General features: G+C 38.8%; 2 protein-coding genes across 4 annotated transcripts in view; one reads left to right on the top strand and one right to left on the bottom strand.

Annotated features, from left to right (window-relative positions):
- The window catches only part of spsb4a (splA/ryanodine receptor domain and SOCS box containing 4a), a 91,517-nt gene that overhangs the window by 55,012 nt on the left and 12,731 nt on the right, over window positions 1-23,774 (top strand). For all 3 annotated transcript variants that reach the window (XM_077233034.1, XM_077233024.1, XM_077233014.1), the window contains one exon: window positions 1,281-2,160. In XM_077233034.1, coding sequence (XP_077089149.1) covers window positions 1,455-2,160 — 706 coding nt within the window. In that variant the 5' untranslated portion in view covers window positions 1,281-1,454. The remainder of the gene's footprint in view (window positions 1-1,280; window positions 2,161-23,774) is intronic.
- LOC143741524 (GTPase IMAP family member 4) lies at window positions 18,049-19,521 on the bottom strand. Its single transcript, XM_077233835.1, has 2 exons — window positions 19,381-19,521; window positions 18,049-18,900 (listed from the first exon to the last, which is right to left on the bottom strand). The coding sequence occupies exons 1-2, from the start codon at window positions 19,406-19,408 to the stop codon at window positions 18,134-18,136; spliced, it is 795 nt and encodes a 264-aa protein (XP_077089950.1). The 5' UTR covers window positions 19,409-19,521; the 3' UTR covers window positions 18,049-18,133.

Raw genomic sequence — 23,774 nt, 5'->3', positions numbered from 1 at the left:
TATTATTCCAGGAAAAAACGTTGCGCCACTTACTGTAGCAGGAAGTTCCTGCTTGAGTTTCATACATCAGTATCGAATCTCCAGGCTCCAGCAGGCTCTTAATGTGGAGGTATTTTTGTGACATTGAGGCTGATGCGAACTGAATCTCTCTCCTTTGTTCTCTTTTTCTTTCTCTTTCTCCCAGGAACCTGGAAATAAATAATGCTGTATTTTGGCATGCTTCCTTTTTGTTTCTATTGCTATTCTTAGGGTTGTTGATATGAACAAACCTGAACCTAAAGTATTAAACTTCAGCTCTTAACTTGTCCTGTGTCATTTGTGTTAGACACTAATGATGCCTCTAAGGGTGCATCTCGATGAGAGTAGACAAATAACTACTTTTCTAAACAATCAGACAAATTACCAAAATAATCCAATTGACATCCCAATAGGCATTGAACTCCTGAGCCAAATGGAGATGAGAATATCATTGGGATATAGGGCTCTTTTGACTTGAGCTAGCTTGCAACCACTAAGCAACACCATAGAAACCACACACAAGACCCTAGCAACGGCAAATAAACACTGTAAAAATCACTCAAGTCAAGATAACGTAGCAATGCTCTGGCAGTCACCCACACGTTAGTATTGTGGCAGGTTTTGCATAGCCAAGCACGACTCCAATTTTCTTCAAGTTATTTATTTATTTTTCTATTTATTCATTTATTGCCTCTTTTTTTTTAAATGTGCCTTATTAAAATACATCTGCTAAGAGATTGAATCTCTAGAAATGTCAGAGAGTAGACAGGGTCCTTCCATTTACAGATGGTTTGTTTGTAGTAGAGGTTATATCTGTTTTGAATGAATACCATTTATGAGATTTATAAAATGCAATATGTGTGGGTCTGTGTTGACATAAGTCAGGCTGTTTTTGAGCTCGAGGTGACATGTATTGTCATGTGTGTAAATGTGCATGTTCCGTGTTTCTGTATGTCACATAGAAGGTGTCTCGTTCTCACCTGCAGCCCTCATTATTACATCCTTCCCCATGGCGGTCTCTTACAGGCTGTCAGGCCATGGTTGGCTGCAGAGCCCTGATCCTTTCTTTCAGCTTATCATCTTGTCTTATTTATGCTGTTCCTTTATTTCTGTTTTCATTTTTATAAAAAAATAAATAGGATTCACCTTTGAGATTCATGCTTAGTAGTTCTAGAATCACTCATATAACCAACTGCAGACTCTTTGGTCTCTCTGATATTACTGTTTTAATGACATGGTGTGTTTGGTGTGTTTTCTCCTAGGGCTTCAGTAAGGCTGGCATTTTCGCCACTGCCAGACGGTGACGTGAGTTTGGGGGCCTCAGGCTGACGTCTTGGCGCTTTGATGAGGTAACGGCGGACCCCGGAAACCCAGCCCCTGCGTCGTGCCCCCCTTTCCTTTCCCCTCCTCACTTCCCCTTTCCAACCAGTCAAGCCATGGGCCAGAAGATCTCAGGGAGCATCAAATCCGTAGATGCGCGTGGGGAGCCATCCTTCAGGCCCCTGAGGAGGGAACTGAGAGGGCCGGATTTCTTCAAGCCAGCCCGGCTGGACCTACTCCTGGACATGCCCCCCGCTCCAAATGAGCAGCAGCTCCGACATGCCTGGAACTCGGATGACCGCTCCCTTAACATTTTCATTAAGGACGACGACAAACTCACCTTCCATCGGCACCCTGTTGCTCAAAGTACCGATGGCATACGTGGACGAGTAGGATACACGCGAGGACTCCATGTTTGGAGGATCCATTGGCCTGCTAGGCAACGAGGCACACACGCAGTGGTGGGCGTGGCCACGGCAGACGCCCCGTTGCACTCAGTGGGCTACACATCTTTAGTTGGCAGTGATGGTGAGTCCTGGGGCTGGGACCTGGGACGTAACAAGCTCTACCACAACAGTAAGAACCGGCCGGCTTCTTCTGTACCAACATACCCAAGTTTCCTGGAGCCAGAGGAGGCCTTTGTACTGCCGGATGCCTTGATGGTGGTGCTGGACATGGATGAGGGCACACTGAGCTTCATTGTTGATGGACAATATCTCGGAGTGGCCTTCAGAGGCCTTAAGGGAAAAAAGCTATACCCAATTGTCAGTGCAGTGTGGGGCCACTGTGAGATCACCATGCGCTACATCAATGGCCTAGATCGTAAGTATACACTTTCTTTTTAAACCTGCTTGAATTGGGTTGGTGTGGTGTAGTGGTTAAGGCTCAGGAACTGTAAGATTGTTTGTTCAATTCCATCGCCATTTTACCCCTAAGCAAGGCATTAACCACAAATTGCTCCAGAGGGATAAGCTGTTGTTCTACTTACTATTTGCATTACATTTACCCTGCTGAAAAAAAACTTAAACCAGTCTAAGCTGGTTTGTTGGTCACCCAGCTTGGAGAAACTGATCAATCCTGTCCAATCCTGCTCCTGGAGGGCCAGTGTCCTGCAGATTTCTAGCTCCAACTTGGCCAATGCTCCTTCCTGGAAGTTTTTAGTTATCCTTAAGACCTTATTTATCTTGTTCAAGTATGTTTAATAAGGATTGTAGCTAAAATCAGTATAGTTGCCCTCCAGGAGCAGCATTGGACACCCCTGTTCTTGCCGGTCTCCCTGTCTGGCCAACTAACCAGCTTGACCAGACCAGAAGATCAGCAACCCATCTCAGACTAGTTTATGATTTTTTTTTTCAGCAGAGTACCCAGCTGGCTTTTTTCCAAACAAATGTAATGTCCATTCAAGCTACACATTGTACCAGTGTGTTTGTGTTCTCTGGCTATTGAAACACTTAGCCTACCTTGCTAGTGCAATGCTTTACTAGTTCAGCTGCAGCAACACTGTGTTATGTCAGCACTGCATGAAAAGTATCCACAGATTTATTAGTATTTCAACATACAGTGTCTTGTCTCCTGTCCTGTTAGTTCAAGACCACTATGTAAAGAGATGGAGTCTTGCGTGTGTGTGTGTGTGAGCATTGTTGCAGGCATATATTCATTATTAATGTGAGAAACACGCAATGGCAGTGGAGGCAGGATGGTTAAAAAATGTATAGTTAACTTATCTTAGCTGTATGCTACACCTAGCGTAGCATTACGACTAATGAGGAGAGGCACCAATTTTGATATTCACTTAAAATGTGTTTTTTTGGTACATATATGGTTGCATACTGTACTGTGGGTTAGCATGTGTGTGTGTTGTGCCGGTAATTATATTTTAGTTTCAAGCCGTCAGAACTGTCACGCTATTCACAAGGCTAAACACTGAGCCTCTGTGTTTGTAAAGGCTTGAAACTCTCCTTCAACCATCATCAGCATGTGTTTTGGAAACACTTTTTTTCTAATCCACTCCTGGCAGGTAGACACTGTGTGTGTGTGTGTGTGTGTGTGTGTGTGTGTGTGTGTGTGTGTGTGTGTGTGTGTGTGTGTGTGTGTGTGTGTGTGTGTGTGTGTGTGTGTGTGTGTGTGTGTGTGTGTGTGTGTGTGTGTGTGTGTGTGTTTCTGTGTGTGTGTGTTTCTGTGTGTGTGTGTTTCTGTGTGTGTGTTTGTGCCAGAGAGTTTTGTATGAAACGGCATTTTAAAGCCAGAGGCATGTTTTTGTAACCCTCCGAGCTTTATTTGATAGCACAAACTCAAGGTGCCCCCCCCCCCCCATCCCCCCATCCCCCCATCTTAGAACAAAGATTCAGAGAGTCATCTGTTAGATTTAGCCTAACTGTTTCTCCATGAAAGAACCTTCATGTTCAAACGTCCATACCTGCGGAGGATTGTTCCATTTTTAACTTAAAAGGATAGTTCACGAAACGCATGTCATCATTTACTCACCCTTATGTTGTTTTAAACCTGTATGACACAAGAAGATATTCTGAAGAACATTTTCTTCCAAATGAAATTAGACCTCATTGACGATTGTGTATACAAAACACTGAGACATTTTTACAAATATCTTATTTTGTGTTTCTCAGAAGAAAGGAAGTCATATAAGATTGAAATAAAGATAAAATAAAGCATTAAGGCACATCAAGAGGCTTTGTTTTACCATGGTATTGAGTACCATTGAGTAGCTTGTTTCATTATAGTAGCAACAGCTGTATGGTAAAAGGCACCAATGTTAATGCATAATAATAATAATAATAATAATAATAATTACATGCACGAATAACAATTCGCAGTTATTATTTGGGAACACTTTTTAAACACTTAACAGACTCTTTGTCTTCAGACGTTTCACTCCATTGGATCAATTGCCAATGTAAGAGGAATAAAAGCACGATATCCCTTTATAAAACCTGTCATTGTACTTGATAAAGTAACAATTTAATAAGCAACCCAGTACCCCCATAAGCAGAATCCTATCAGTGTAATTTCAGCCCTGTTTATATGGATTAGTCTGCTTTAGCCTCAGTGTCTCTCAACATAGTCTTCTCCTCCCTGGCGTGTTTCCATATCAGGGGACAGAGAGCAGTGTGGGACGCTCTCAAAGCCCCCTCTCTGAAGTTGAAAGAGCCCTCTTTCTCCCTTTCAGATGGAAAGAGCAAATCAGTAAGTGGCCCTAAGTCTGTTTGAAAACTTTTCAAAGCTTCTTTTAAGAATGTCTTTATTTGCTGTAAAATAGTATGAAATGAGCGAAGCAACGTTTAATGCTTGAAAGAGAGAGAGAATTCTATGAATCTCGAGAGGTGTTTGGCAAAGCCAACTTTGGACCGGATCACAGGGCTGCTCTTGAGAGCTCATGCTTTCCAAAGTAATGTTAAGATTTGCACTGAAGATTGTGAGTTTATATGCACGTTTAGGTGTATCACACGTTCTAAGTGGCGTACAGGGGGCTAAGAACCTTTCCTTGGTATGCAAGAGATTGAGAGTGACAATTAGGTTCATGAGAATCATGGGTAATAAATGCAGTAAGGAAGATGAGGTCAGAAAAATGTAAGCTGTGACAATTTTAAGATATGTGCAGCACAGTCAAAACCCCAGGCTTAATTTTAATATATATGCAAGCATCCTTCCAAAACTGAATTATTACACATCTCAGCGGACAATAGCAATAGTTTCATTACACACACTCAGAGCTGTCTGACTGAATCAGACTCCTCTGTGGTAAATAGGTCTATGAGATATGTATGAGTTTAAAGTGTCCATTGTTGGAGTGATAGATGGAGATAAAATAGGACACAAGAGAAAGATACAGATGTCCTCAATACCTAGTGAGCTGTCTACTTAGTCATATTTTTTTTAAATCATAAAAAGTGTTTCAAAATCTATTGAGCTGCCTAATTGGATAGCATATTTGAGCATTATAGGATCATAGTGTTTTATGACCGAGTAGTCTGCACCCTTAGCATTTTGGGCACTATAGGCAATTAGGCATGGCATCTCAAAACCTACACTTGAAGAAAAGGTTCCTTCCTTAAAGGGTTCAGTCAGCCACTTCATATATAGAACCTTTCAGGGGTTGCCATCATGGGATCATTTTATGGAATTTGTTTTAATCAATTTTAAATTTAACAGCATTTTATGAATTAAATGGATTTATCATTAGAAAACAATTGAAATAACCAGTTAAACATGAACATACTATGCAAATCGTTTAAAACATGTCTCCATATACAGAACCTTAAAGGGTTCTTTAAAATTGCAAAGTCCAAATTGTACATGCTTGACATTAATTGCATTATATTAGTCACTTTGGAACAGATAATATAAAAAAGTGACATATTCCAGACAATATGGTATTTAGACCACATTTTTGGAAATCATAGCCATGTTTTGTCAACTTATTGAGCTGCCTAATTAGACAACCTATTTAAGCATTGCAGCTACTCTTACAAATACTACACACATACTAGCATTTTTTTGGGCATAATTAGCTTCCATAATTAGCTTCCTGAAACTGTGTTTCAGATGTCTCAGAAATTAGTAAGCTGTCTACTTAGACACCCAGAAGTGGATAGAGAATCCAAAAACTGTACTCAAGTAAAATGATATACACATGATATTATTTAGATATTTTTAATTTAAATTACTATTATTATCATAATTAGATAGGCTATCTTTGCAACAAAAACAGAAGAGACAAGCATTATTTCTGCCATCTGTAGCCCGAAAACCATTGCCTGTCCTTTGGTTTGTATAATAGTAACTTATACAACTACATTTGGATTATTAGACAATGTCGAAATAAAGTAACTGCAGAGTTTTGCATTCAAAGGCATGTAAAGGGCACCATTGACAGAGAGAAGAAACTCTTCACACGCTCATGACCGCTACTGAACATCTGAACACAAACAACGATCAAATGCACATCGACGGATCTTCTTCTGTCTGTTCTCCAAAATGTAATCAAATGTATATTTCTGCAAGCATGTTTAAAACTGGTTAACTGTGCCTAAGGCAGGCAAAGGCATTTTTCAAGTCGAGTTCGCACGCCACAGCGCAATACACACACATTACCGCGGGATGGCGGGTGTTCATTTCATAAACTGTGGACAATGGTAGCTTATTTAATGTATAGCCTAATTTAATGTATATGTATAATTTTTAGTAGTGCTATCGTGGCGTAATAATCTGTTTGGTTGTAAAATGTATTACCTGAATAAAATGAAATCGAATGTATCGTCCTATGGAATCATTCATTCACAGACAGCATACGAAGATGTTCAACTAATAAAGATCTTCATCGCTGGCAAAAATATGATGCATTTGCAGATTTGCTTTCACTAGACTGTAGGTCCACCGCCACTTCATCCAACGCTCTTGATGTTCTTAAATCTTCCTGTTACGACTCCGAGTCGAGTGTGAATTGAAAGCGCTTCAGATGATTCAGTGCGTGCAGGAAACTGAACAGATTTTTCAAACTGATTTGCGAACCGATTTTTGACAGATCTGCCTTGTTTGATGAAGTCTTTGAACAGAATCAACTCAAAAGAGTGATTCATTTGTGAATTGAGCATCGCTCATGCCCATAAAAACGATACAGTGCGCTTGGAATGAATTACGCATTTAACAACGTGTAGCCTATTGCATTAAAAATAAAGTAACGAGAGGAACGTCGCCCAACATAACGAAGTAAAAGTACAGTTTTTTCATTAGAAATGTACTCGAGTTAAAGTAAAAGTACCCACATTTAAATCTACTCTTAAAAGTACAATTTCTCCAAAAAAATGCTAAACTAAATGTAACGAAGTAAATGTACTTCGTTACTACCCACCCCGGGGCATCATGTGCACATTATTTTAAAACCTATTGAGCTGTTTAAGTAACAAGTACTTTGGTGTCTATTTTGCCTAGAAATCTAGGTAGGCAGCTCTCTAGATTATGAGACACCATAGCCACTTTTCCACCATCGGGCCAAACTGTTCTCATTGCTTAACCGTTCCATTCCATGCTGATCCAGCCCAGCTGATACATATATGGTTTCATTTTCCTGTGAGGCTGATAACAGAGCTCTTTGGAATGTAATACAAACAGATCATATGAGATGTAAATAGTGACTGTGTTATGGAGAATGATCAGATATTCCTTTTCAATTTAATAACTTTTACTTTTTAACGTAAACTTCCCTCAAATAGGGCACTTGACCAGCTACAGAGAAACTGGCTGCCAGGCAACAGACAAGTGACCAATCCTGAGTGGCGACGTCACTACACGCGTTGTACCATTCTAGCCAACTGTGCCGAGAACGGTTTGTAATCATGTCATGCTGAACCAAGCTCCAGTGTAAATACAACTGGAACCATTCCTTGGCGTTCTTAGAACCGTTCGGCTCCACGCGTGGAAAAGCGGCTCATGTCTGTAATGCACAAAAACTGCATAGAAGGCAACCCACTAGCTTAGTGAGAATAGCCTATCTGTGTTTGAGAGGAACTCTGTGATCTGAGTATCTTCAAAGGAACTCTGAAAACATCGAATGTGTGAAAACTGGAACCCAGACAGTGTGAAAGTGTGGGAAAGAAAGTTATTTGTGTAGGATTATTGGTATGTGCAGGTTTTTGTGTGAGGAGAGAGCGAGAAGACTGCAAGTAAGATGCTTCTCTGCCTCGGTGGAGCCCACGTCTGTCTGTTCTGCTGTGTATCGTGTGTGAGTGACAGCACCCCGAGAAGTTATCTGCACGGCAGTAGAATAGTGTTTATCACTGCAGCTATGATTCATCGCACTGCAAATAAAAAGCAGCAGGCAGGCCCTCATCAAGCCTCACCACCACTCACTAGTGCACATGCTGGATGTGTCAGGAAGGGCTCATTCTGTTTTGCTCTGTCCTGTTGTTTTGGAACAGGAAGAACCCATCCTGTGTGCAGCATGCATACCTCAAAATAATACCAGAATACCAGCCTAATTATTCAGGGCTTTGTTTAAATCACTTAGACTAGTTTAAACCAACTGGACTATTCGTTTATCAAAATATTTTTTTTGCACATTCTCAAAAGACACACATCCTAGCGCTTCCTCCACAGTGGCATGTGGACGCCTGGCATTCCACTCGAGCTTCTCCAGTTGTGACAGGACAGGGGCCAGACAGTGACACTGTTTGCGAGTTTACATGCTGCATCATTCAATGCTATGTCTGCGTTCCTTGCAATTATGAGGTCAGCCAGCCTGTCTGTCTGTTTCCAGCACATTTATGCAATCCATAATGAGGAAGATGAACCTTTTGACTGCATGTAAACTTCCACTAATTGCCCATGTCCAACAAAGAAAGAGCGGGAAATTGACATGTGCCGCCCTAATGTGAATGTGCAACACAGAGTAGATATAATTGAGAGATGGTGGAGACCCTCTATCTGTCTGTGCTTTCTCTCTTTCGCTCACTCTCTGACTGGCAGAAGGCTGCTGTCACTGTGCCCTGTATTGTCGGGGATTAAAACACCAATTAGATCTAGCTATGATTCATCACACACTAGCGTCTGATCCATATTCCCACTCCAATAGCACAGTCTTTTAGTCTCAGCATCAGAGAGAGAGAGAGACAGAGAGGACGAGAAGAGGGCAGGTATACAGAGAATCTAGAACGAGTGCTACATAGATAATTACTGTGGGTCTGAGATCGAGATGATCAAGGAAAGAGACAAAGGCTGACTGTCATGTAAACACAATGCCTGAGACGTACACAGTGTCCTACTGTCCACTCGTATCTGCTTGCCCATGTATAAATGGGCAACAAAGTGAGTTCCAGCCCATCTTTTTCTTTGTGTGTATGTGTGTGTACTTGTATGACAGTGGGTCTTATAGGGCTGGACAATTTTGTCAAAAAATTAAGCTGATTTTTTTTTACAAGTATTTGACATTTTTCGAATGTAGATTGACAATGAGTCAAAAAGTGGATACGTGGATTTTCTTATTAATTATTATTATTGATTTATTTTTGTTAATTCTTCAACTTCTAATAGTATAATATAAAATACAATTGGATAATATGTATTTTATATTAGATATAATATTGGTGAAAAAGTGGATTAAGATCTCTTTTTGTCAGTTTTTCTACTATATAATATCATTAATATATTATATAATAATATAATATTATGTAATAATAAAATACAAATTATTGTTATTATTATTCACAACAATATATATTCTCTCACTGTCTGTGTAAGACGGGTTGGACACAGGGTGGAGAGGGCTGCTATATGGGTCAGTAGGTTAACGTTGCATGGTGTCGCTAGCCAGTGGCAAACTTGCCTAATAAGTCGGCAGGGTCGTCTGCATCTTATCAGAGAGATTACCGTTTTCTCAGCCTCTCTTGACTGTGTTTGTGTGTGTGAAGAGAGTGTGACTCAGTGCTGTTTAGGCCACATCTGTTCCTTAAAACCTAAGCTATGTTTGCTAAGCTGTATTATATTCTCTCCTTTGATGTTGGAGTCTCTTAAGACACCTACACTAAACGTTTTTACAGAGGAAGGCTGTAATACCCTGCTATAAAAACAGCTTAATCCAGAATTTTCGTGCTGCCCGAGGCTGGTTTTGTCAGTGCTGGTCTAGCTGGTGGACCAGCATAGTCAAGATGTTCAACAGAAAATAATAATCATCAATATTTGCCCAAAAATCATTAATGAATTCACAGGCATGTTTGACGTGCCATATTCAACAGTGTATGACTCAGTCAGGAAACAACGTTATGTCTAATCTTGAATATTGTTTAGGATGGTTTAGTATGAATATTGAGATGAAGCCCAGATAGAATGCGTTTGCATGTGTGTTTATTTTCCTCTTCTGTCTCTATCCGGCAGATGACAGCAGCTGCCTCAGATTTTGTGTATTAATCCATAAACTTGTGGGAAATTAGCATTTGGATAAGGGAGTTAAAGCAATGCTGTCAGTGTCATGGCTTTTAATTGGTCCATCAGCATCTGTCAGTCAGCAGGAGAGGTGGGGCCACTTGCTATGTCACATATAAACTGAGCTAATGGATGCAGTGTGGATCCTACATTATAATCGCCTGTAAAATGGGCACAAGACAAAAAAAAGTGCAAAAATCCCCCAGATATTTATGATGTGGGGGCATTCTGTATACATTTTTCTTTTCATCTCTTATTCACCATATAATTTCTCCCCTTTAATCTATTATCTAACAATTCATAATAGCCTTTTGTTAGGCTAATCTAGGTTCAAAGCCTCTGTAGACACAGTAGTGAACTGTAGCTGACAGATGCTATCTATTCCGTTAAAAGTAATATGGTGCCATAGTACTATCAGATATAGTACCATTGTACAATGATATACACCATGGTACTGAATGCTTATTATGTTCCCTATCTCATTCCTTACCCTGGAATTTACATGGTACTCCAGTGTACTTCAAGAAATACCAATACCAGGAATACCAGCCAGCATTAATGCTATTCTACATTTAATGTTTAAACAAAAATAATTTTATTTCATGAAAGTCATGAAAATGATGTGATAGCATTTGTATCCTTTATATTTAATATGACAAATGTTGATATGGGGGAATTTCTTTCACTTAATTGATTTAAGTATTTTACAAAAATGAACGACACGTTTTTTTTAAATGATTAGAAAAGTATGCCCATATAGGAAAAATAGGGAAAAAGTTACACAACGTAAATGACTGTCAGTATCATTTAGTTAATATCAGTTAATTAGTTAGTAGTTAAGACTTCAAGACTCTTGGAAGATAAATTCATGTCAATATATGTTTGTTAGTTAGTAAATTAGTTAGTGACACGTTTCTTGTAATGTAAATATGTGAATGAATTTCAGAATCTGTTAGTTAGTTATTCTAAGATTCTCACAATGTAAATGAATGTCAGTATTTAGTTACTTAGTTCAAAGACAAGAATGTAAATGAAAGTCAGTATTTGTTAGTTAGTTGTTAGTCAGTTTTTATTTAGTTAGTTAGTTAGTTAGTTAGTTAGTTAGTTAGTTAGTTAGTTAGTTAGTTAGTTAGTTAGTTAGTATTGGAAAATGTTATGTCATTTAGAGACATTGCTATAAACTATATCCAAACTATAGACATTGCTATAAATCTATCCACAATTTCATCTGGTACTGGGAGTGGATGAAGAGCACCTGGCATGAGTAGGGAGGGAACAAACAGATGGATAAAGAGGTAGAAAGAGGACAGAGAAGTGGTCTTTTCTCTTTTCAGGACAAACAGCTTGGCTCCGTGTTAATTGAGAGCCAGTCATTAGAGGATTAGTTTGCCAGATCAAGTTTCAGCTAACGCCATAAGGCCGCAGCCTCACCCACAGCTGTTACATTCATCCTTACTGTACAACAATACCACACACACAGACACACACACACACAAACACACACACACACACACACAAACGCACACACACACACAGTGAAGTCAAGGGGAGGTTAAGCACATGCACAGAATGCCTCCGTAATGCAATGAGAGAAGACGTTTGGAAACTGAGTGGGGTTTTTTTGTTTTTTTTCACAGTCCAAGCTGGCAAGCTGCCCAACGTAAGTACTTGATGTGGGGTTTTTTTCTGCCCTGGAAATATTTGGGTATGACAGATATGAAAATGTGTTATTAAAGCATATCATTACTCAGCCATCCCTGCATGTTAGGGCACCCAAGGTTGGCCCAGTACCTCAGACTCGTAATATCTCGAAATGAGACTTACCTTCACGATTGCTGTCCATGCAGTTTGTGGGACTTTGCGCCTGTGTGCACACACAAACTCCATTGGCTTACTAAGCATATTGGGTAATCTCCTTGAAGGCTTATTTTGTTATTTTGTTGTTGTTTGTTTAGCGTATAGTTGCTGGGTATTTTATCAAGCTGAATAGTTTGACAGCTGCACTGTTACGTCAAACGTTATTCATGCACAGTTCTGGATCAAACCCAAAAAATGACAGAGTAACTATTTATTACACCTACAAAAGGTCACAATAACCTTATCAATCACATGCTATTTTTTATATAGACTTATAATTTAATAAACTCTGGCTTTTGATATTGTGATCGCTAACCTCAGCATAGACTTTGTAACCAGGTAATGCCGAAATCAGCGCCACCCGCTAGTGGAACGGATCCACGTTTGACTCTTTGATTCTTGCTTTTACACCCCCCCCCCCAAACCCATTATCAGCACGTTTTGTCCTCTCCTTTCTACACCGCTCTGTGATATTTGCACACCTAATTGCCTGAAGGAGTTTCCGTGGAAACAGACATCATTCAGTCACTGACAGAGACAAAGAGAGTGAGAGAAGACAAAATAAAGAGAGACAGTATGTTCAGTGATTGAGCTGTGGAGGCAGTGGGCTCTGTTAATAAGCCCGCCTGCTGGTTCCTGACTGACTCCAGCTCATCAGATTTGGCTGTTTCTCATCCTTACACTTATCCAACAGCAAATCTAACCACACAAATGAGAGAACAGGGTGACCACAGACGAGTAGACGTTTGGATTGTGTTAAGCATTATTATTCACAGAGCTTAAATAGAGGTGTTGACTTGCATTGTGTTCACTGTGTGTTTCCCTATATATGTGTTCGTGGCAACCTTTAAGAGCATGTTATGTTTCAAGACCCTGATTTTACACTGGACGTAGGGTGACTTGGCATAAAACCAAACATTGTGGATTTTCTTTTCCAGTTAATAGTAGTTTTTTGAGGATAAGGTCATGTGTGTCCATATATATATATATATATATATAATATTTTTTTTTTTTATTATAATGGCTATCCTCACCCATGTGCCAATGCAAAACCTTTTTTGGCGACTACTGTCAGGATTTACTGAAGACACACTTTGAAAAATTAGCACTGAACAGGTGTGGACAGGTTGACCGGTGACCTTATTGCATATGCATTTGTAGGAGTCTCACTTGAACGCAAAATGAGAGGAGAGTATTAAAATGAATCATGCAAGATGATTTACTAAGGTTTGCGCTAGTCAGTTTACTGGTATTTGCGCCATTATTTACCACCCAAAAAAAGCATGTCTTAAACCAGACGCTAATTTGTGCTGCCCTTGGTAGATTGCGTTGGTCATTATGGAAATGATCCGGCTGCGTATGTTGTCATTAATTTGCACGTCGTCAGTAGATCACACGCAGAACTTTCCACTCCCATCAGCACTTTTTTGGGATTGCGCTTTCCTGATAGTCTGCCCTGTTTAGTAAATCTGACCCTTAAACTGCAACAATGACTTCTTTATGAGTTTTTAATTCAGCTTTTTTTTTTTTTTTTTTGATTTACATTTTCTATTTTTTTCTAGTTAAAATATCGAAATATCCTTTAAACATGAAAAATTTAATTGAGAAGCAACATTGGATGAGATTTGTGTATATTTATATATTCATATTTATACAACTGTAATTTGTCTTAAGATTGATGACTCGCACTCTTGTATTTATGCATGCAAGGCTGTATGCAAAAAATCTTTCACAAATGCTTTCTAGAATTAGTCCGCACAGCCCCCCGCCTCTCCCCCCACCCCCTCTTAGAATAGATGTTATTTTACATTTAAAAAAAATTTTGCAATATCAGTTTTAACTTGGAAGGAATGTTTTAAAGTTCAATTCTATTCCACCAGGTCACTTTAACAGTGTGCCTCCCTCTCTCTCTCTCTCTCTCTCTCTCTCTATCTCTCTCTCTCTTCCTTTATTTTTGCTCTGATCTATCGATTCTCTCTCTGGTCCTCAGTCCTCTTGTGCTGTATGATCTAAAATCCATGGGAGCTTCTCTGTATAGCCATCATGCATTCCTCCATACCTCTTTGTATATCAACTACACCTTCTGTCTGGAACACTATCGTCAAAGATGATTAACAATTAGCATACAGTTTGGATTGGCGGTATGGTTCTGTTCTGGGCAAGAACTCCCTGCGCATCCATGCAGCCTAGCATGGATAAGAGCAGGGGGAGCAGTGATAACCCCCCTTAGGGGGTTACTGAATACTAATGGAGCATATGGATGCAGTGATAGGCGTCGTATTCCTTTAGGTTTCTACAACCAGGAAGTATGACCATATTAGCCCGGTTCTGTCAACACTGCATTGGCTCCCTTTTAAACATCATATAAATTTTAAAATATTGCTGATTACTTACAAAGCACTAATTGGTTTAGCTCCCCAGTACTTGAGCGAGCTCTTAACGCATTATAGTCCTTCACGTCTATTGCGATCTCAAAGTTCCGGCCAGTTGATAATACCTAGAATATCAAAATCGACTGCTGGTGGTAGATCCTTTTCCTATTTAGCACCAAAACTTTGTAACAGTCTTCCTAACATTGTCCGGGAAGCAAACACACTCTTTCAGTTCAAATCTAGACTAAAACCCTAGCATACACTACCTTTGACCTAGCATACACATAATACATTATAGACTTGTATAGTTCAATGTTAGGCTGATTAGGTCAGCCGGAACCGGGAACACTTCCCATAAATCCTGATGTACTCGTTACATCATAAGAAGGATGGCGTCTACGCTGATATTAGTCTCTCTGTTTATCCCGAGGCTTACTGCAGTCCGCCGGATCCAGGCCGTGTCCGGATCTGATGAAGGACCTGCGCCTGGACACGACGACAGCACAGTCCTGAAGTGTCAACTAGTCTCTCCCCTGTGAAGGCCTCTTTTTCCCTTTACCTCTGATACATCATTGTCGGGATAATTCCGGTTCACGTGGCTACGCGGAAGCGATAAATAATTCTGTTTTCAAGGCTTGTACCTTGGAACCTAATTCACGGTTTGCGTTCTCGAGCCACCAGGCACTGTTTTGGGCAAATGAGCAACCGGATCGCATTAAGGGTTTTCGGCCCCTAAGTTAATAACTAATGATCGTTGCGACGAGATTGAATCAATCAAAATTAACTTTAGCTAGACAATAACTTTATTCTAGAGTTGCTGTAAAGCCAAAACAATCTCTGTTCCTTTAATTTCCTCTTATCACTGTAAAGCTACTTTGAAACAATCTATATTGTTAAAAGCGCTATATAAATAAAGGCGACTTGACTTGACTATGTAGACGTGGATCAGCTGAGAGTCAGCTGATGCGAGCTTGACTAACGTAACCTGCCAGAACTGACTTTTTGCTTTGCATATGCACAAGCCATAGTGACTGTGATTTATCTGTATTGTCAATTGCACAGAAACCCTCATAGTCATTCCTGAACTGAACCTGTTGGTTAGCTGGACCACAGTGTGATAAATGCTGCCAACTGGAAAGTGCTCTTGAGCAGAGCTGGTTGCCATGGTGGGGTATGGCAAAGGTTCAAATGCTGAGAGATAGTTTATTCTAATGATGGCTTCATTATCTACTTTCACCTACTTATGCAATGTCTTTATTTATCTACAGAGCTCCTAGTAAAGTTTGACTGCCTTTCTGAAAAAGACCAGCCTAAGCTGGTTTGCTGATCTTAGCTGTTCTCTCACTCTTGCCAGACTGAACATTTTGATAGATTTAAAGGGGTTGAGGCAACTTTCAGCTGATCAAGCTGTGAGACCTTGCAGCAAATTTGTAGCAGCGTCACATGATCCTTCCGAAATCATTATAATGTACTGATTTAGAGCTCAAGAAACATTTCTTATTATTATCAATGTTGAAAACAGTCATGCTGTTTAATATTTTTATACACTGGCCTAATAATAATACTAAATTATATTTTATTTAAAAGGTTTTGTATGAGGTTTAGGGTTAGGGCATAGAAAATAATTTGCTTTGTATAAAACAATATAAGGCAATGGAAAGTCCTCACTATGATAGAAAGAGAGTGTGTGTGAGAGAGAGAATCTATCTCTGCAATTCTGGCTCTGTTACATGTGGTAACCGGCTCTGGTGGTTCGAGGTGCGGGTGGAAAAGGGGTCAGTCGATCACCCCGTTTAATGGGCAGAGTGTCTGTAAGAGAGCCCTGAAATGAAGACATGCTATCAGAGAAGTGTCTCTCTAGACGGACTGTCTCTCTACTGTCCCCAAACAGTACAACATGCTTGCCAGCGGGAGCATTATATTTGCACACATAAATTAGCAACTATCAGCATATGTAAATGTGGGTGATTGGCTGAATCTGTGGCGGTGGGGTACGTGTCTGTCTTTGTGTGTTCGAGAGACAGGCGATAACTGTAGCTCGATGATGTCTCTCTCATCATTCCACTCAGGCTTGTTTACCCAACCGCAACAAGATGATGTTTGACACGGTGTGACGCCGAGAGAGAATTTCGCTTTGAAAGTAGGGCCTCTAATGTTCCGCTCGCTCTCCGGCTTTGATCTGTTAAATGAAATGCCTCATCCTGAGTAGCACATTAAAGCAACTCACCTCCTCAGATTAAGATGACGTGCAAATCACATATCAATTAAAGCGACTGCTCGGGGCTCAGCGCTGTGATGACATGGCCATCAGACACTCATACATGAGGGGTGGGAAAACTTATGAATGTGATGATATGAAGAGAGGTAAACGTGAGAGATATGAGCACATACACGGAGAGAGTAATATAGACTAGATAAGAGACACGATGTGTTAAACTGAATCAATGAAATGGATGAATCACGATGTCCACGTCCTCACGACACGTGTTAACAGTTGTGCTCATGAGGACACTGGATCTCTGTCTTTTATATCTTTCTTATCTGTATCCTTCTTTATACTGTCCTGTAGAATCAAAGCCAAAAATATGAATGGATAAGTAATAGGAAATGAAAGTGTTTTGTGCTACGATATAACTAGCAAATAATACATAACACTTAGGAAGACACTTTGTTTAACATATTCACATTTATTCACAATTGTCTTAAAATGTCATTGAAAGAAATAGGAGTCCGGTAAGACAGGATTTTGCTCCTCAGTATTCTAAGATTTCCCCTCATCGCATTATGTAAGATGTTGTAAAATATCGTCTTTGAGTTTGCCCTGCCTTAAGAATTTCCTTATTGATATTGTATAACCCTTAACTTAAAATCTTTAAAAAAGTAAATATTTACAGTAATATTTTTAATGTAACCACACTGACTTAAGTTTTTATTTAAGTTTTAAATAACAATGTTTAAGTCAAAATGTGGGTAGCTGACATGAAGTAATTTTGGTAAAATAATAATGATGATGATGGTGTTGATCATTATTATATAACTTTTATGAACATATGCTCGTAACACTACTATACACTATTCAATAAGGTCTTGTTTTTTAACATTAGTTAATGAATTAACTAAATTGAACTAAAAAAGGCAATATATTATTACATGTATTAATCTTTGATCGTATTTGTTAATAAAAAAAATTGTGTTAGTTCAAAGCACAATTTTTGATCTTAAATTGTTTTTTAGCAAATGTTGAGATCCACATTAGGAATAATGCAATCTGTAAAAGTATTGTTCATTGTTAGTTCATGTTAACTAATGTAGTTAACCAATGTTAACATAGATAAAATGAAATATTTGTACTTTTAATAATTCATCTGTCATACCACAGGACCACTTAAAATGAATGAAAATGAAAAACGCTGTTTAAAAATGGTGAAAAACTTGATGAAATGGTAAACAGAAAAAAAAAGAAATGATAGCAGTTGCACAGCTGAAGACATAAATATATAATATATATATATATATATATATATATATATATATATATATATATATATTTTTTTTTTTTCATGAAGCACATCTAGAGTTCACTCTGAGTTAATCACGAAACAATAGTAATGCCGTGTTACATTGTTTGGCAGCAGTTAGCCATGGTAAACTAATTTCAGTAGAGTATCGTTCACATGCAGACACCCTTGTCGACTGGGATTTGGAACTACATCCAGCCCTCGATTGTTTTTTCCCCCTCTGTCTTGCATCTCTAGTATCCTCTCTTTCATTTCCCTCTCCCTTCTGCTCCATTCCTCCTCCAGCCTGCAGTACATGTGTAGGGAGAAGTGCCATCCCCCGTTCTCCATCAGTATGTCTTCCGCACGGTCCAGCAGACCAGAGACCTGCTGTCTGTCCTGGGGGTTCCTGTTGTTAAGAACGTGGTACCTATACCTGCACCTCTCCAGCAGCCATTGGAGATCCTTCCCGGATGCCTGGATGTAGTCCTGCATGCTGCAGTCTCGCAGACGGTCGCCCAGCGTGAACACAACCATGGTGTGGCGCCACACGCCCTCTGTGAGGATCTCCATGCGTTTCTGTATGACTGCTTTCTCGGACTGGCTGAAGTTCAGTAAGGGAATGACAAGGAACAGAACGTGGGGTCCGGGCTCACACAGCGATAAGGCATTAAACAGCTCCAGTTTCTCCTGTTTAGGGACAAGCTTCTCGTTTGTGCCCCATCCACTGGCATCTACGACCATCAGGTGTCGGCCTTCAGATTCTCTGTGTGCTACTGCGCTGGCCGCTCCACCCCATGTGTCGAATGCATCCTTACCCATGAGTGTGTTGCCCACTGAACTCCTTCCGGTCCGCTTCTGCCCCACGATTAGCAGCCTCAGAGGTGGGGCACCATGACCAGGGCCTGTTAGAAGACATTTGTTAGAGGGCAAATTAGATTTGAAAGAGAAAAAGACATTTTTTTTCAATGTTGAAAAGCAGACTCTTACAAAACAAGAGTAAAAAAAGATTTCTTTTAGTGCATATTTGCACAGGAATTTTTTTTAAAAAACATGACAGTTTGACAAATCCTATGTAAACTATTTTAGATTTTTCTGTTTTTAACTGCATTTTCAGTTTATACTGGTTTGCAACTAATAAATAAAAATATTTAACTAGTAGTATTTGTGCCATTCGAGTTTTGCACAGCCAGTCTATGCATAATTTAATAATATATATATATATATATATATATATATATATATATATATATATATATATATATATATATATATTATTACAGATAATATAAACATATAAATATAAATATAATATATATATAACCAGATATAAACAGATTTTTTTTAAATATTTTTGAAATATTGTCCAGGCCGAACAGTCTTACCATTATTGTTCACATTTGCGTTGTCCATTAATCCTATTTTCCAGTGTTTTTCAGTACACGTGTTATGCAGTCCAAGCCCATTTGACTGACAGATAGTCGCAAACTGTATGTGCAGGTTATCGCTGATCTGGTCATTTACATGAGAAGGGAGTGACCATAATTCTCCTCCCCCTTTTGGTTTTATGATTACAGATAAGCTTTTTTTAGTTCCTCTCCCCCTTGGCAGTAGAGTTTATTGTTTCCACTCTAAGCTATAATTGTAAAGACACGATATAAACTAAAGAAATGTTGTACTAAACATTATTATTACAGTGTCATACAAAGCAGGACAAACGGAACGCTGTTTTTAACAAGTGACTGAAAATGAAGTGGTTGTTTTGGTTATAAAGTCACATGGCTGATATCAAGGCCACAAGTAAGTAATGTGCAAAAACGTGACTGAAACTACTTCTTTCTCCAGTCAAACAAAATGAACACAGTGCCTTATTTCTGCTGGTGTGTCATGATGAATAAGACATTTTTTTGTGCAAATTGCTGTGGCATTCAATTGATTGGGACAATTTATGTTAGAATGGATTTGTGAAGGATTTACGCAGGAATTTATTCTGCTCATGTTTCTTTAACAAGGTCCAGTGTGTGATATCTCTCAGTGAGAATATTTTACCTTCGCTTCCAGCACATTCAGTAAAAGTAATAACAAATGCAATATATTACATTTGGGTGTAAATATTAAATGATGTGAAAAACATGACAGGTTGCCATTGTACTCTGTCCTATAATAGAGCAGACTGTTGTCTTACTCGCTTTGTGTGGCTTTTATTCTTAATTATTATTAATGCATTGCTATGACAGTTCCATACTTTTCCAAATTTAGGTGTGTAATAATAGTCTTATGATTGTTAATTAATTATATTATATTATACACAATTTTATGTTAGTTTTTATGAATGTATAAGGGTACGCATACATTTCAGGTGTTGTAGCTGATCACCATTTCTTTTTAATATTTTTTCAATATTTTAATCACCTTTATTGTGCAGTTCCTTTAAATAGTTCAGCACCCTGTGGTGTGACAACTGCATTTTTAAAATTGCAATATTCCATGTCTCTAAATGAATATAATGTCCTAAAACTACATGCACAATGATTGAAAATTGAAAAATGTGGTTTAAGAATTTTAGATCAAGTATAGCAAAGGAATACAATATTCATGAGAAATGCACCCCCCCCCCCCCAAAAAAAATACAAAATAAAAAATAAAATCTACATTTAAAATTTAATTGAAAAAGTCATTGACAAATCCATAAATACCTAATTTAAATGCAATACTTAGATCAAATACTTATAATCGCAATACGCAAGTATGTTAACACTTTATTCGCATCTATTCCACTCTGATCAAAGAGTACTTGTGACTTACACTGATGTCGTCATGCACATATTCGTAAAAAAAAGCGATAAAGAAGGCACCACATTTTTGGGGTGGTGAAGAAAATGAGTTCATGTTAACAACGTTGCAAGAGTATGTTGATGGTCAAATACATCAAAATAAATAAAGACATTTAGGAGAGTAGCCGGAAAAATCCAATACAAAGTAGATTAAAACAGTGGCCAGTAAAACACTCTATGTGAGATCATAATTTGTCATGTTCATTGGGGGATATGAATAATAAAATAACCACAGTTCTTTCAAATGATCAGAATAATGAGAATTACATGTAAACGGGAGTGAAGAGGTTTGCTCAATCTTACTGATATTCACTCTGATTATTGGAAACAATCACGTTATTTGTGCACATGTAGACATCCAAACTCTTTTATATCTGTTTGTCTGCATGTAATTGTGCTTTACCGTTGAAGTCATTGTCATAAAGGAACTAGAAATAGCAGCTTGTAACCACATATTTGTGTGCAATAACTATTACCAAGAACCGTAAGTGTAATCAACTAGGTTATATTTGTGTTTTACAACTGTGTTGTGTTTTCAGGATTCATTTTATCACACATTTCCGCTCTATGAGAATGTTTTGTCACTAGTAGCTGGTAAATGATTAGCTAACGGTCACGCTGTCTGGATGTAAGAAAACGTGGCTTTGTTTGATATTTAAAATGTGTTTTATGGTGTTTTGTTCCTCTACTCACTTCCCTGTTTTTTTTATAGTCACTTGCCTCACAGTACTTATTTAAATTTACCCTAGGATCTGCACACCACGTGAAAGACAAAGACTGAAGTGAACTGTAAACAGAGGCCTGGCGGAGCGATGACATCTGAGTTTGAATGATTCACATCTTTAGGAGGGAAAAATCGTTTTGGTTTGAGCTGAGGATAGAACAGATGAAAAGAGGATATGAGAGGAATAAGGATGGAATATCTGTGGGCTGTAGCTCTGAGCCAAGACACATGGCATTTATTTCCCAGCATGCAGTGTTCTCACTTTGCACTCTCTTTGGAGAGTTTTTTTTTTTCCCTATGGTATGATAAACTTTAAAGGAGTGCTGCTTTTTTGCAGTGCTGAAGTGTTGCTCTACCCTACAGCTGTGTGTGTGAAAGTGAGACATTTAACCTTGAAGTATTATTTGAAAGTCTTCATTTCCGAGGGAAGAATTCATTTTGCACCCACAGTTAACAGGGCATATTTTTTTGACATGCTATTTGCATTGTTTTAACACAGAGGAATTATGAAAATTGGATAAATGTACAAACACTCCTCAAAATTTCAAACTGAAAGCAATTTGCATGCAGCAGTTCTCGCAATAAAGCAGATTAGTTTGTAAATAAGCCACTTACATAAAATGCCGAAGTAGTGCAATTTAGTAAATTTGGCCCAGGCTGTTTTGAGTGTATTGTGTGCATCAGGATGACTAGACTTGTTGATCTGCCCCCTTCATGTAATCTTGCCTACATCTGGCTATAAGTTTTCTATTTCTCAGTATGGCATGAAATACTTCTTGGGTATATGCTGGTGCAGTGTCTCTAGTTTTACGTCTTTGTGTTATTTCTACATAGGGACCCAAATATGAAGCAGCATATTATCCTCTTCAAAAACAATATGGCTCACACAGTCACATACTCCTTGTGTTCGTCACCTCCCCCAGAAACATACTCGCGTATAAACACACACTGTCCTGTTTTGTGTCAGAACCCTGTGTTTCAGCGCAGTTTCCTGGATAGTTCCCCAGACTGTTAACATCTGGTTTTTAAATCCGTCTGAGGTGATCAGATCACGAGGGTCCGCAGGGTCGAAAATGTTCGCATTTGAAATGTAAACTCTAATGAGTTCTGATGCATCCCGGACAGCAGTAAAGGACCTCCTACCACCGTGCCAAAACAAGCACTTTAGACTTTGCCTGCTCTCTATGGCTTTAACAATAAGTACACGTTTTGCACTGTATTTTTAACATGCAGTGACACACTGACTTAGTAAGTCATAGATGCAGTCACAACATCTGATGACAAAGTGCAGGTTTAAGCAGCTCAATTGACCACTAATATTCAAATCAAACATAAATGTTAATACAACATGGCTTTCTTGAAGGTTCCCTTCCCTAATGGTACTTTCTCCTGCGGGCATCATCACTTTCTATATATAGACTTGTATTCAATGTATACATTTTTCGTAAACTGTCAAACCAGGTGCATTACTGTGGCAAGGTCACAGATAGCAGCTGCATCTACATAGCTCCACTAGTGTGGTTAGAAACACCTCCATTTCAAAGATTTAATGCGTAAGCCATTTGTCACGGTGAATGCCACTAAATGTCAAGGTGGTAAGCGCTTGACAGCTTGTATGGGTTTTGTACAGGTTTGCTACTTCAGTTATTATGTCTAATATTACACAGGCCTTCTCTGCCAGTGCCAGCGGGCTTTTGCTTATTGCTGCGTTATTTTGTCTACTGCATCTGTGTACTTTATGCACCAGACATAAGGTCTATTTCAAAAATTGTGTGAGCTAAAGAGGCAGCTGACTTTTAAGGGAACATCCTAAGCTTCATGGCACCTATTAAGCGAGTGATTTGGAGTGCTTTACATAGGGAGCAACTTTATGCCAGTGTTATTTTAATATTATTTATATACTTTTATAGTATACATTAATATTTTGATCTAGCTTTTATGTGCTTATTTCAGTTTTAATCAGCATTTACATGACACTGAAAACTATTTGTACATTTTGGCTACTCATTTACAAACGTTTGAAAGCGGTTTAAAAGTTCAAGTGTTTGAAAACGGTACTACTTTTTGTAATATTGTAAACTACAAAATGTAAAATGTAAACATATTGTAATTTACATATGTAGTTAACGTGAACTTGTGAAAACGGTGACATGCGGATGGGTGTTACATGTTCAGTCTATAGGCGCGTAGTGTTTCTTTACAAAGTTACATCACCAACTAC

Source organism: Siphateles boraxobius, unplaced genomic scaffold (assembly GCF_051911475.1).
Source record: "Siphateles boraxobius isolate OS27281-9 unplaced genomic scaffold, OSU_SipBor_1 1, whole genome shotgun sequence".
Lineage (NCBI taxonomy): Eukaryota > Metazoa > Chordata > Actinopteri > Cypriniformes > Leuciscidae > Siphateles > Siphateles boraxobius.
This window is presented reverse-complemented; position numbering and strand designations above follow the sequence as displayed.